We start from the raw sequence: 12767 nt of genomic DNA, 5'->3' as shown, positions 1-12767 counted from the left end.
AACAGCTCTGAGCTTATTCTTTCTGACCATGGGGGCACTATGGGATGCTGTTCTTAAAGACTTAACCCTTTGATGTCATCAAAGACTAAGTTTAAGGAAGAAAAGGAGGACAGTAGTGGGTTTGGTCTTTGTATTTTGTTTAGTGTAGGTGTCCAGCGCTTATGGAATATACAGCGTTTTATCAACTGAAAATTGAGTAGCTTGCGTCATATCAAACTGGCTATCTCTGTTCAAGACTAAAATCACAGGGGCTTTGTAGTCTACAGTGCTACTCCCAGCTAGCCCAGGAGGAGAATTTCATTCAGAACCTTACTGCTGTGTCTAATGCTGACAGCCTGCCCAGCCTGTGCTGTTGAAAAACCTGCGTCCAAAGGCTCTCAAAACATCAGTGGGAGAGAAAATGGAACTTGGAGGAATTGGCATGTACAGCCACTAGTGAGGAAGATCCACCATCTTCTTTTGGAACCATTAAGATACTGTTGCCAGATGTAGATTTATTTCAGGATCCAGCAACAGAAAAAGCAGACCTCCAAGTGTTTATATCTTTTTATTTTGAAGTCATTATAGAGGAAGAGCAGGGACTAGCATTCCATATTTTGCATTCTGTTCAAAAGCACTAAATAGATAAATTGAAATACACTTCAAAACTGTGTCTTTTTTGATTCATCAGTTCGTCGCAACATACAACACATTTCTCGCTAATCTTGATCTTGGTTTTCTTTTTTAGGCTGCAGCTTTGGTTCATATTTATACTGATGGGTCTGTGCTTCTGACACATGGTGGAATTGAAATGGGGCAAGGTATTCATACAAAAATGATCCAGGTAACAGATGACCCAAACAAATATTTCCTTGTGCTTTATCTGTCATGCAGATAAACAGTGTGAAGGTTTTCTTCTTAGTTAATTAATGTACCAGTAGGACAATTTCTTTATCAGCATAGCCGCTGCTTCTTTGCATTGATAGAGTTAGAAAGCAAAAATACCTTCATTAAGAGTCATAGACATAGCAGGAAGAAAAACAAATTGTTTGGGTTTTATTCTTCCAGTGGTATGTGAAGAGGTTTATTTAGAAAAAAGAACTTTTTGGGGCTGATCCCATAAAGCCCATGATTAAAAAAGACAGTATTCAGATTAGTATACAGTTCAGATATTATTGTTGTTGTTGTTGTTATTATTATTATATTTGTTTAATGCAGAACTGAGAGACAGATAAATATCTGTAAAGATATTAACCAAGTCAATGAAAGCTTGGGATCTGGGCCTGCATAATTTTCACTAAATCATACAGGACATAAGCAGCAAAATGCAGAACCACATGTTGCACTCCAGTCCCATTGCAGAATTTGAATACAGCTAAAACATTGCCATTCCGTTCTGTTTCTTTGTACTGACAAACTGGGCAGAATGATTTCAGCTGGAGGTTGGAAGGGGACTTGCTGCAACTTTATTCTTTCTTGTATTGCTGACTTCTAGCAAGTACTGGAGAACTGTTGGAGTGTTTAAAATGTTTCTAAAACAGAATAATGTGTTGTTCTTCCTGAAACAGGTTGCTAGTCGGGAATTGAACATCCCCATGTCATATATTCACTTCTGTGAAACCAGCACAACAACTATTCCCAATGCATGTGCCTCAGCAGGATCTGCAGGGACAGATGTCAATGGGATGGCTGTGAAGGTAAAGGGTAGTGTTTAGTTTAGCAAAACACTCTACCCTTCATGGTACTTAATGCCTGCCAAACTTTAAGCATTAGTGATCCCATAGAAATAAAGTTTGAGATTACCAATAATACCACTGGAGGTTGCTAAGAAGAAACACCACTTGTTGACAGTTTCTCAGTAATGGTGCTTACAAATTTTCAGAATATGATCTGAGCTTTCCCTCAGAGGCTTATGTTTGACAAAATCTTTGTTTTGCCTAACAAAATAATTAGTCCTGTACAAATCTGGTACCTGTTCTAAATCTACTGATTCATGCAGATTCCAGCCCTTGTAACTTAACCCTTTATAAGGTTTGTGTCTATGCAATTTAAATGACACCTCCTATGATACCTTTTCAAACCAAGATGATGGTAAAGCAAATACTAATTACTAACTAGAACATATCTTGAATAGTACCAAATGTATCTGTGGTAATTCTGTGATATGTTCTCCTGACTTCTCACCAGGATGCTTGCCAAACTCTTCTCAAACGCCTGCAGCCTATCATCAGCAAGAACCCCAAAGGGACCTGGAATGATTGGGTAAGACAGATCAATCCTACTAAGTATGTTTGTGTGTTTGCAGAAGCTGTGGTATATGCGTTGTAGTCTATCAGTCTGTTCAGCCTATTAATCCTAAAGTTATAAACTGTAGAAACAGGTTATTTCACAGAAAGATGGGAGTGTAGGCGCTTGGTTTAGATACATGGGGAACAATCCCCTGATCATATCTAGTTATAAAGGGTCTGTGAAGTCACATTTGGAGGCACAGAAGTTTTTAATATGCAAAAAATACCAGGTTCTGCAATAATGACCCACCCCATCTTACCCTCAGACAAGCTGTTGCCAGAAGATTGTCAGGGTATATGGATACAGTGTATGTGTTGATTTTCTTACATGGCTGTTCTTTATTTTTACCAAATCGATGAAGAGAAGCTTCCTAAACTTCTTCCTTCCATCTCTCTCCCATATGTAGTGTCTCACAGAATTGCACAGAAAGTAGCAGGAATCCTTGCTCCCATTGCTCTAATATGTAATTAGTTATATTATTAGTTACATTTGCAGCAGACTAGTGCAGAAGTAATGCTAAAGCTATTTATAGAAATGGCCCCTGTCTGGTGCCCGCTTGAAACTGGAATAGAATTTTAGGGCTAGAAACTGGGGTTTTTTTAACTGAAATATTTCTGCTGTAATATAAACTATGAAGATATGGCTAAGAATCTATCCCTATGTATCAAGATGTTATAAGAAAACCTGTTTGTTATGTTTTCGTATCCAGTATTGCTTGTTATCTATGGCCTAATGAAAAGGACATTTACAGATCCAATATGCTAGGGTGTTTCTTTTCAAGTGATTAAATACTAAAATAACTGTGAAAATTTAAACGCTTTCTTGACAGTAATAATTCCTAGCAATAGCAAATAATGTTGGAATACATGTGGTAGCTTAATAACTGACAGCTATGTATGCAAAGATAATCTCTAATAGATGCCAAATTAATTTGGATAATTCAGACATACACAAAACATAGCAGAAATGGCTGACCTAAAAAAGAATATATGCAGAGAAGTAATTTTATATCTTGCAAAGTCAGTAAATTGCAATTAATTAAAAATTCAAAAAAACCCCAAACTTCTTGACTTGTAAACTGAGTAAATCTAACATGAGAATCACTGAAAGGGAATAGATTTGGGACGTCATACCATTATTTTTACCACTGGTAGAAGAACACTGCAGAGAGTATTTCTCTTGTCAGCTGCCATTTTTGTGCAAGTAAATCATACAGATCTTCTATGACAGGGGGCCCCATTTCTGTCGAACTTGAGCAGAAAAATTGAGCAGGGCCCTTTCTGACTACAACATAACCAACGATAAAGATTCTGCAAGACCACCACTGTTGACAGGTCTTTTCCTTACTGTAGTGCCAAAAGAATTCAGATTGCTCATCCAAAGGGGTTTTAGTTCTACAGTATTAGGCACCATGGGGTTTTTTTAGCACTAAGTAAACACACTTAGCTGGTCATCTTTTCTTTACAGTTTGTTACAGTTTGGTTTTTAAGTAAATACAGGAAAATAAGTAAATATATGTATGCTGTGTTCCTTCCTGACTCCTTCCTTGGTTTACCACAAATGCTGCTATATTTTACAGATTAAAGAAGCTTTTGAACAGAGTGTGAGTCTTTCAGCTACTGGCTACTTTAGGTAATATTTTTTTGTTCCTTAAAAGTGCATAGGTTAGACCAGGGCTGATTTCCGAAATTAACCAATGCCATGAATAGAAGATCCTGTCCAGTAGTTCTTTCTAATGGCTCAGCTTATGTTTTATGCAATTATTTTATATATGGGCAATTGGAGTTTAACGTTTAAGTGCTGCTAATTTATGCCTGGCCCTGTGTGGGCTCTCTAGAAAGTATCAAAATACTATTTAGTCCCATCTTTACTCCATGATTTGGTCATTAGCAAACCAGTAAGCATCAAAAAAGTGACTGCTGCCCATAACAGTAGGTGTGCAATGTGGGATATAGTTCATTTACTGGAAGCTGTATTGTTGTACTACAGGTTGTTTACACTTTTACCCACAAACATAATCACACCAAGTTGCATGACAGGAAGAACAAGTGGCAGCATTGGAGTATTTATCCAGCACACACCTGTAATTAGCAATTAGGTGCATTTGTGGAAAATTAGGCTCATTTAATTCTAGATCTGAACCTTAAGGTTATTTCTCTTTAGAGGAAGGAGAATTTAAAATGTCTGGTTGAGTTTAAGAGAAAGCTCATGGTAATTTTATTTTTTTTAAACTCACTCAGGAATCAGATGCTATAATTCAGCACTAATTAAAAACTACAGAGGGACTTGGTGCTCACGTGAGAAGTGGGGTTGGTCACTGACTCTAGTTTTAGAGTTATTGTTTTGACAATTTTAACAATATTGTTTTGCATCTGGAGCCTCAGAAGATTCCCACCATTTATACTCTTAGATAGGGATTTAGTCACAACAGCAATGCTATTGTGGGACACAGTAATCATAAACACAATTCCCTCTGCTGTCTCTCAGTGCAGTCTTGTGGTCCTTTTTCTCTGAATTCTTTCACGGTATTTATAAAGAACTAGAAAGGAAAAAATTCTGTGCTATAACTCAGGTGGGATTCAAAGAAAAGTTTCTCTCTCAGCCTGCTGTGCCTTATATCTTCTCTCCCTCCACCTGTATTTACCTGCTGATCAATAGCAACTTTTCAGGTATTCAGGCAGCCTGGAGTAAATTGGAGAGGCACGTCACAAAGCCATACTTATTTAAAACACCTAGAAAAGCCCAAACAAAATGTCCCTTCCTTCTGTTAAGTCTGTTCAAGTCTGTTTTCTGCTTATGCAGCCCTTTAGGAAGTTGATATCTTGAATGCAGTGAACAACAGCCATACTTTGCTATTGGCATTTAATGGTGTGCAAACCCATCTGCAGATCCCTGAGCCTCAAATCCTGTATTGATCTAGTTCTTATCCAGTCATATTCTCCACATCCAAGAATCTCAAAGCCAGCTGAGACAGATGGAATGTGAGAAGCTGAATACATGGATTTTGTGTAACGCTTTTTAAATGCATGGTTCAGTGCTCTGAATTATACCATAATTGTTTTATGGAGTATAATTCTAAATGTGCTCAACAAAAACATTTCACTCGTATATGGTCAGAGAGTATGCCTTGGTCACATAGCTGACATGGTTGGGGGATGCTGCATTTCACATCTTCTTGTGTTTGTTGAATTTACCCCATCAGTCCTGACTACTATAGTCTCCTCAGTTAGTCCCACTGCTTTCTAAGGAATTACACCTTTATTTTAATACTCCTGACTCTCTCACTCATTGTGTAGGCAGCTTCTGTAATTTTTACTCTTTCATGTCTTGTAAATTGTTCTTTCATAGATCCTGACCAGTTTTCCTCCCTTTTTCTGAATTCCCTTATGTGCTATTACCTCAGCAACCATTACCCTAAATTTGTATTCTGTACCTGATTACCCTGTCTTTATTAATATGTTTCTGGGATTATGCTGGTTGTAGACTCTCCTGATCTGAAATAGATTGCTTGCCTGCTAAATTTTATATAAATACAGATCCATCAAACCTAAACTACTAGTGCTCTGTAGGATTTCATGGAACTTAACTGCTGGGGTTCTGACCTGTTGTTTAAGATTTCACTTGAAGTCGTTTCAAACTTTGATTTGCTCATCTGCTCTGTTATGGTGCAAACATTCACTAATTTTTTTCTTGTGGATGTCATTTCTTCCATCAGAGGCTACAATGAAAAAATGGATTGGGAGAAAGGGGAAGGACAGCCATTCACATATTTTCTTTATGGAGCTGCTTGTTCAGAGGTTGAAATTAACTGTCTAACAGGAGATCACAAGGTAATAATGGAGTGTCATGGAAGTTTTGTAAGTAATGTGAATGAGGTTTGTTTGTATCACTGGGTGCTGCAACAAACATTCAGATTTTGCATTAGTAAGTCACCTGTCTTCAGATGATAGTAAATATATCAACAGTGTAAATGCAAAGTACAGGTGGAGCAGAATGAAAGCCGTGTACTGTTAACCAGCTTTTTGCACATCTGTGTTAATGTCATACGTTAGTGTCATAAATCTTTTGGGTTATGGCAGACATCTGACATGTTCTTCACTTGTTCCTTCCCTGTTTGCCAGCAAATTACAGCAGAGCTAAATAATCTGTTTCCAGAATCTAGACCATCTAGACAGCTAAATCATAGACTGCTGATCATATGCCCTCTATCTGTACTTAGTTATATGGGGATTTCATTGTGTGATGGGAAAAGTCTTGCAAGGCCTCTGGTGAAACTTCTGTAAAAGCTGAGACAAGCCCATTTTGCTTGTATCGGGGTATTGGAAATTACTTTGAAATCGTGTGCATGGCGGGGGCCTCTGCCTTAATATATATTATGCCACTGAATACCAGCTCTAACCTGAATTATGTTCTAATGCCTCCACGCCATGCATTTCTCTCAGTAATATGCATTTGAATTTTATTGACAGAACCTCAGAACAGACATTGTTATGGACATTGGATGCAGCATAAACCCAGCTGTGGATATAGGACAGGTATGTGCCAAGAATTTCCTGCTGTCTTATTTCTGTTACACTGATATCCTTATCTGAAATAAAGATTACCTCATTAATTCAGAAAACATAATTGTTAGATAATGTTATAATTCATAGATTAGAAGGTCCTTTACTTGTAGACTTGCCCCATTTGAGTCAGTGTCAGAGCTTCATAAATGTCAATGAAGCTTGAATTTTACCCACAGTGTCAACCTGTAATACTTCCTGTATGTATATATGCCCACTGTCTGCTGGACTTTAGTACTGTTTGTGATCTACAGTCTCTAAATTCTCCTATTGTTCAATCTGCCTTCCCCACACGATAGCAGGGAAACACCTTTATTCATTGCAGGCTGTTCCACAGATCTCATCATTTCATCATGAAAGCATTTGTCTCTGCCTGGTATGAGAGAGGAGTGTGAAAGCTTTTTCCATCCCAGTAGCCCAAAATGTTGAAGAATCCCATTAGGCAAACAGGACAGAAAATGGTCTAACATACAGTAATACAAATCAGTTCTTGCCCAAGTTTTACCCATTTTAACAAACATGAGAATGTAAATGCTATTTCTTTTCTTTCTTAAAGATTGAAGGTGCCTTTGTTCAAGGCATTGGACTGTACACAATGGAGGAATTAAAGTACTCTCCAGAAGGAGTCCTCTATACTAAGGGTCCAGATCAGTATAAGATCCCTGCTGTTTGTGATATTCCAGAACAATTTAATGTTTCCCTGCTGTCATCTTCCCCAAATCCTTATGCCATCTATGCATCCAAGGTAAGCAAACAGTCACAGGGCCTAATTCTTAGATCCCAGGACAAACAGAGGAATTACTTTGATATACAACATACAAAGTTTTCAGTTCTTCTTCTTAAGCATTTCAAAGAAGTGTCCATAAAATAGTTTTATTTATGACATCAGGGGAGCTAATATGAAAAGACACAATGTGTGATGTTGCTGCATATCTTTCATGATTGGCAAGTAGTAATTTTAGGGATTTGTTAACAGACCATACACAGAAGCTGCAAGCTGAATTTCAAACCATACTTTTAAAATGTTGTGATAATCTGAAGGGTGAGAATAAAAATACCAAAGAAATTGATGGAGAAATAATGAGAGTGTGCAGATTACTTATGTGTGTTACACAGTAAGAAATAGGACTGTATGCGTGTATTTATATGAGAGATTGGCTCAAGTATTCAGCTGGTGTAATCATTGCTTGAATTTACACCAACAAATATTCTGGCCAGTTGTATATAGGTAGTAATGGTAAGTCGAGATGAAGGTACTTCTGCAAATTTCCAGCTGTTTCAAGTATTAGATACGCTTTTAGAATACAGTAAAATAAAACAGCATGACATAAGGAAAAAGCATTTTTACAGCAAAAGTTATTAAAGAACAGATAGGTCCTTTAAAATTATTTAAAGCTGTCTCAGTAATACATAATTAGAAAAGTGTTTGAAAAAGCATCATTTAGGTGAAGTAGTTACATAGTTGATTGGGAGTTGATCTAGAGAGCTGATACTAATATCCCTCTTCAAACAGCTCTTTTCCTTTTCTGTGAATTTACCTCCTATAACTACCCTTAAAATTCACTGTAACATGATGTGATTCTGTCTTCATGCAGCATATTTGGGGAAGACATTCGGTTAGCAGATTTTAGCAAGGAGGTAAGATTCAGTTGCAGTATCCCGGTCCAGATTAAAACATTCAATACCACAGTACTGAGAGGACTATGGAATAAGGGTAGATTTTGACCTATCTTTGCGCTAAGGAGCAAATGTGAATCTAATGTCAGAAGCAGTGAGAGGATGTCAAGCCCACTGAGGTCAGCGGTGTCAGGTCAGGTGCAGGGAATTATCATGAGTTCAGGCTTTGTTTCTTAGTTGTATCTGTACCTGGTTTTGGATTGTTTTAATTTTGTCTGCTAATTATTCTAAATTTCAGTTCTGCAATGAGACAAAAAGGTTCTAAAATCAATAGCCAATATTTGAAATCAACCTTTTTAGCTCCATCAGAAGACTTTGTGTGATCTAGGCTTGCTTCCACTGAATCTAAAATAAACTTCCTTACAGAAAGACAGAACACTTTTTGAGTCACTGACTTTATAGCTTTTTAGTTGATACTGACATGGCATGTACTTATTTCATTTGCTCAAAACCTACACCTATTTGACTTTTTTTTTTTTTTTTTTCAGGGGTTAGGTGAGGCAGGATTTTTCTTGGGATGCTCTGTGTTCTTCGCTTTGAGAGATGCAGTAACTAGTGTGAGGAGTGAAAGAGGACTGACAAAGACTTTCGTACTGAACAGCCCTCTGACTGCTGAACAACTACGGGCAAGCTGTGCAGATGCCTTTACTGAGATGGTAATAGGAAGGTGGGGGAAAGGTCAAAGTATCTCTGGGTAGAAGTGCATGCTGCTTTTGGCACCCCTGAATGGTGGGATGCCTAATGATGTTTCCAATTGGAGATGCTTTGTATACAGCCATATCACATGGCTCCTTGTAATTGAAACATCTGATAACAGGTCTCACTCACACAAGTTATTCCAACAAATGCCATTGAAACATTGTACTGGAATTTCCCTGGTTTTGTATAACCTTTATTCTTTGAAATGTACGTAATTGTTACAATCTCCTCTTTCTCTTAAGTCTCCTCCTTTCTTCTGTATGTCAAATCCTATAGAGGACTAAATAGCTCCTCTTATTGACAGCAGTGGATCAGCCTCCGAGCATCTTCAGACTCCTTCCAGGTGCTTTCCCCCAGTGACTTGCAGTCTGGTACTGTCATCTCATTCTGGTACTCGTTGCTATGCCCGGTACTCTTTGGGAGAAAAATAATTAACTCAGAGCTAACAAAAGGATACAGAAGAAAAACAAATGAGACAATACACTTCTTAACGTGCTGATCTTTTATATTCTGTGTTTTCGGCCACTGTTCGCTGTAGTCATGTTCCCACTGCTATTACAATTCTTTTTCTGTGTAAGTTTTTACTTAGCATACAACATCTGTTGTAGGCAAGGTCCTTGTCAGCATGTAAATCCATACTGTGCCCTGAACTTCTCTGAGGCTCTTCCATGGAAGCTTGAACTTTCACTCACAGATTATTCCCATGGTATCTCTGTGGTCATGGTGGGGTATCATTGGTACCCGGATCAATAGGTTTGTGGGCTTACTCTCATCAACCTTGCAGGAGGTCAGGTCCACCAGTGCAGAGATTGTGTTTCTCCATCCCTGTTTGGCCCTGAGCCCAGTTATCACTGATCTTCCTTCCAGCCACCTTCTGTAGGTATCTCCTGTAGGGCACCCTGCTGAGTGACTTGGAGACACCTGATAAGGGCTATATTGGGGGCTTGCCAATCAAATAATATTAACAAGTATTTTCATTTCTCGCTTGTTTTCTTAGATCACAGAAAATGAATCTGCTTCCTCCACTCCTCGGGACCTATCTGTGTGAATGACAAACCAGACTGCTTAAGACCTGAAAGGAATGGAATGGAAAACTGATTTACTGCCCCAATACACACTAATCAACACACAGATAAATATATTTCCTCATTTTCAGAATAGAACTAGCTACCCAAAATAGGCACACTACATCTTCCGTTCATTCTCCATCCAGTGTATTCATTACAGTACTTTCCTTAAATTACTGCATTTAATTGCTAGAATACATGTCCTGCATTTGAAGCATATATATTCAAATAGATCTGCTGAACAGCTTAGCTCAAGTGCTGCAGGAGAAGAAAGGTAGGGTGAAGTATAAAGGTATGTTAGATAACTTACTGCCACTTACTACACTTAACAACTTCATATGATAAATGATTTTTTAATGGCTTCAGCTAATTTTCTAATTCAGATTTGAGTCTTGCAGTGGAGTGTGAGTCCAGAGGTCTTAGCTGAAGAATCAGAACCTTGTTTGTTGGATTCAGTCCCTTTTTGATGAGAAGCGATGCTCTGATCTGTAGTAAAGCTGGTTTAGATTCTTTTGACATGGGCATCTTTGTGTTAAAAACATGGAAGAGACAAGTGTTATGATTTTCTTTTGCTATGCCAGGCAAATTGCTATGGCTGACCTACAGATATATGGGAGATTAATTTTATCACAAAAGTTGGAAGAGTCACTTTGTAGAGGGATGAAGCTGGGTTAATTAACATTATTAATATTATAATATACAGCTGTGGGCTGGCTTCAGGGGCTGGGGTGTTGGCTGATGTAGATAAGATGCAGCTGTGGCTGTTTCTGTTAAGAGGTTGGGCAGCCAGTGAAGAGGGAGCAGCCAAGGAAGAGAGGAGGAAGCAGCAGGGAGAATATGCACCCTGGGTGAGGAGGGATGAGGAGAAGGCAGCAGAGGGACTGGCATGAAGAGTATGTTGGTACGAGATGGTAAAAGACCTTGCTGCAGCTTGATAGTTTGGAGAGTGCTGTGACATCACTTAGTTGTAGTCTCCACTGGAAGCTTTCTTTTTCTCATGGAGCAAGCCAAAAGCCTCTGAACTTAATGGGAAGACTCACATGGAGTTCAGTGTGCTTTGAATGGGAGACTGGATGAACCTGTCTCTGGAAAGGATTTGTAAGCAGTGCTTAATCCTGTGCTCGGGACTACGCTGAGCCATGAAAGTACAGTTGAGAGTTCTCTCTCACTCTTGGCTACTCCTCTGATAAAGAAGATAAAAAAGCTGTAATGAGATCAAAAGATGATCTGCAAAGATCAGTCATCTGATGCTGCCTACAGTGCAGTGGGATTAGACCACATCCAAGTAGTAGCAGCTGGAGAAAACAGGAAAATATAAAGCAGCGCTGTATTAAATGGTAACAAATTCTGGTGTTACTAAATTTCAGGTATGTATGTATTTGTAACCTAAGATGAGACCCAAGAAATTACATAGGCTGTATCAAAATTAATGTATTATGAAAGTTCTAACCACAATATTCAGATTTCAGCATCAGAATCCACAATATTGAACTGACTTGAGAACTTCAGCCTTTCTTTCTCTTGAGGTGCAAACCTGAGATTTCAGTTCTGAATGCACACACACACAAATACGTGAATCTCCATGGTATTTGAATTTGGGGCTTACATCTGGGGTACATCCTAACACAGAGAAAACACTTCACCTTTTTTAGTGAGTCCACAGAAGTTATGCAAAGTAGCACCTGAAAAATTGCAGCAAGTTTTGCAAGTAGAACTGGGAAAATAGCTAGTTTGTACATTCAGTGTGTGGTTTCAGTGAACCTCTGCATCAGTTTTTCCTTGCTGAGCATGGGGATTGCTCTTCCGGTTGCTCACAGGTCAGATTGCTCCAGAGCCATGAAGATCTGTAATGAAAATAAATGGCTCTAATTTGTTTGACATGTCAAGAGCCTGAAGGCTCTTGTTGTTTCACTGCTCCTCAGTCTTCCACAAACTATTTTCTCTCCTTGCCTTCCATCCCTTTTATGAGTTGATACTGTATCTGTGACAGAAATCAAGTTAGTAGATTAAACTGCTTTTGCATTGACTATTAAGAAATTAAATCTTTATTGTTTTGATTTGTCTGTCTCTCTGTAACCACTATGAGTAGATGAAATTCAGCTGCTTAAACGTGGGGGTCTAGACATTTTATATGTCATAAGACAGCAGAGACATAGGAGAGCACAGGACTGGGAGATGCAACATAGCAACTGGAGGCCCAGCAGGTTATAGTGGCACTAGAAGTGTGGTTTAGACAGCTGAAGCCCCACTGATTTTTACTTATTTTTCCTCACTTTCTTTGTGTTAACTTTGGCTTTTATATAGTGTGAGAAAGTCAATAAATCAAATGAAATGTGAATGCTGCTGCCATAATTAGTTTTTCTGATTTGAAACACCTTAGTTACGCTGCGTGGGCTTACTGATGACAGCTCCCAATCCCAAGTGTTAATAGCAGCCCCAAAATATGGATAAATCCTGGGATCTGCTGAAGCAGGCAGCATGTAGCTCTACTGAA

At 38.5% G+C, this 12767-nt stretch overlaps 1 protein-coding gene across 4 annotated transcripts in view; it reads left to right on the top strand.

Annotated features, from left to right (window-relative positions):
- Positions 1-12330, top strand: part of AOX1 (aldehyde oxidase 1) — a 45926-nt gene extending 33596 nt beyond the window's left edge. For 2 of the 4 annotated variants that reach the window (XM_080400563.1, XM_080400561.1), the window contains exons 27-36: positions 728-823; positions 1548-1676; positions 2167-2241; positions 3848-3900; positions 5984-6098; positions 6738-6803; positions 7387-7575; positions 8996-9163; positions 9991-10082; positions 10204-12330. In XM_080400563.1, coding sequence (XP_080256689.1) covers positions 728-823; positions 1548-1676; positions 2167-2241; positions 3848-3900; positions 5984-6098; positions 6738-6803; positions 7387-7575; positions 8996-9163; positions 9991-10082; positions 10204-10258 — 1038 coding nt within the window. In that variant the 3' untranslated portion in view covers positions 10259-12330. Of the gene's footprint in view, positions 1-727; positions 824-1547; positions 1677-2166; positions 2242-3847; positions 3901-5983; positions 6099-6737; positions 6804-7386; positions 7576-8995; positions 9175-9990; positions 10083-10203 lie in introns of all 4 variants that reach the window. The other 2 variants (XM_080400564.1, XM_080400562.1) reach the window with 2 other exon arrangements.
- Positions 12331-12767: the final 437 nt, after the last annotated feature.

Source organism: Falco punctatus (genome assembly GCF_963210335.1).
Source record: "Falco punctatus genome assembly, chromosome: 8".
In the NCBI taxonomy this organism is placed as follows: domain Eukaryota; kingdom Metazoa; phylum Chordata; class Aves; order Falconiformes; family Falconidae; genus Falco; species Falco punctatus.
The sequence above is the reverse complement of the archived record's forward strand: the minus strand, read 5'-3'. Positions and strand labels throughout refer to the sequence as shown.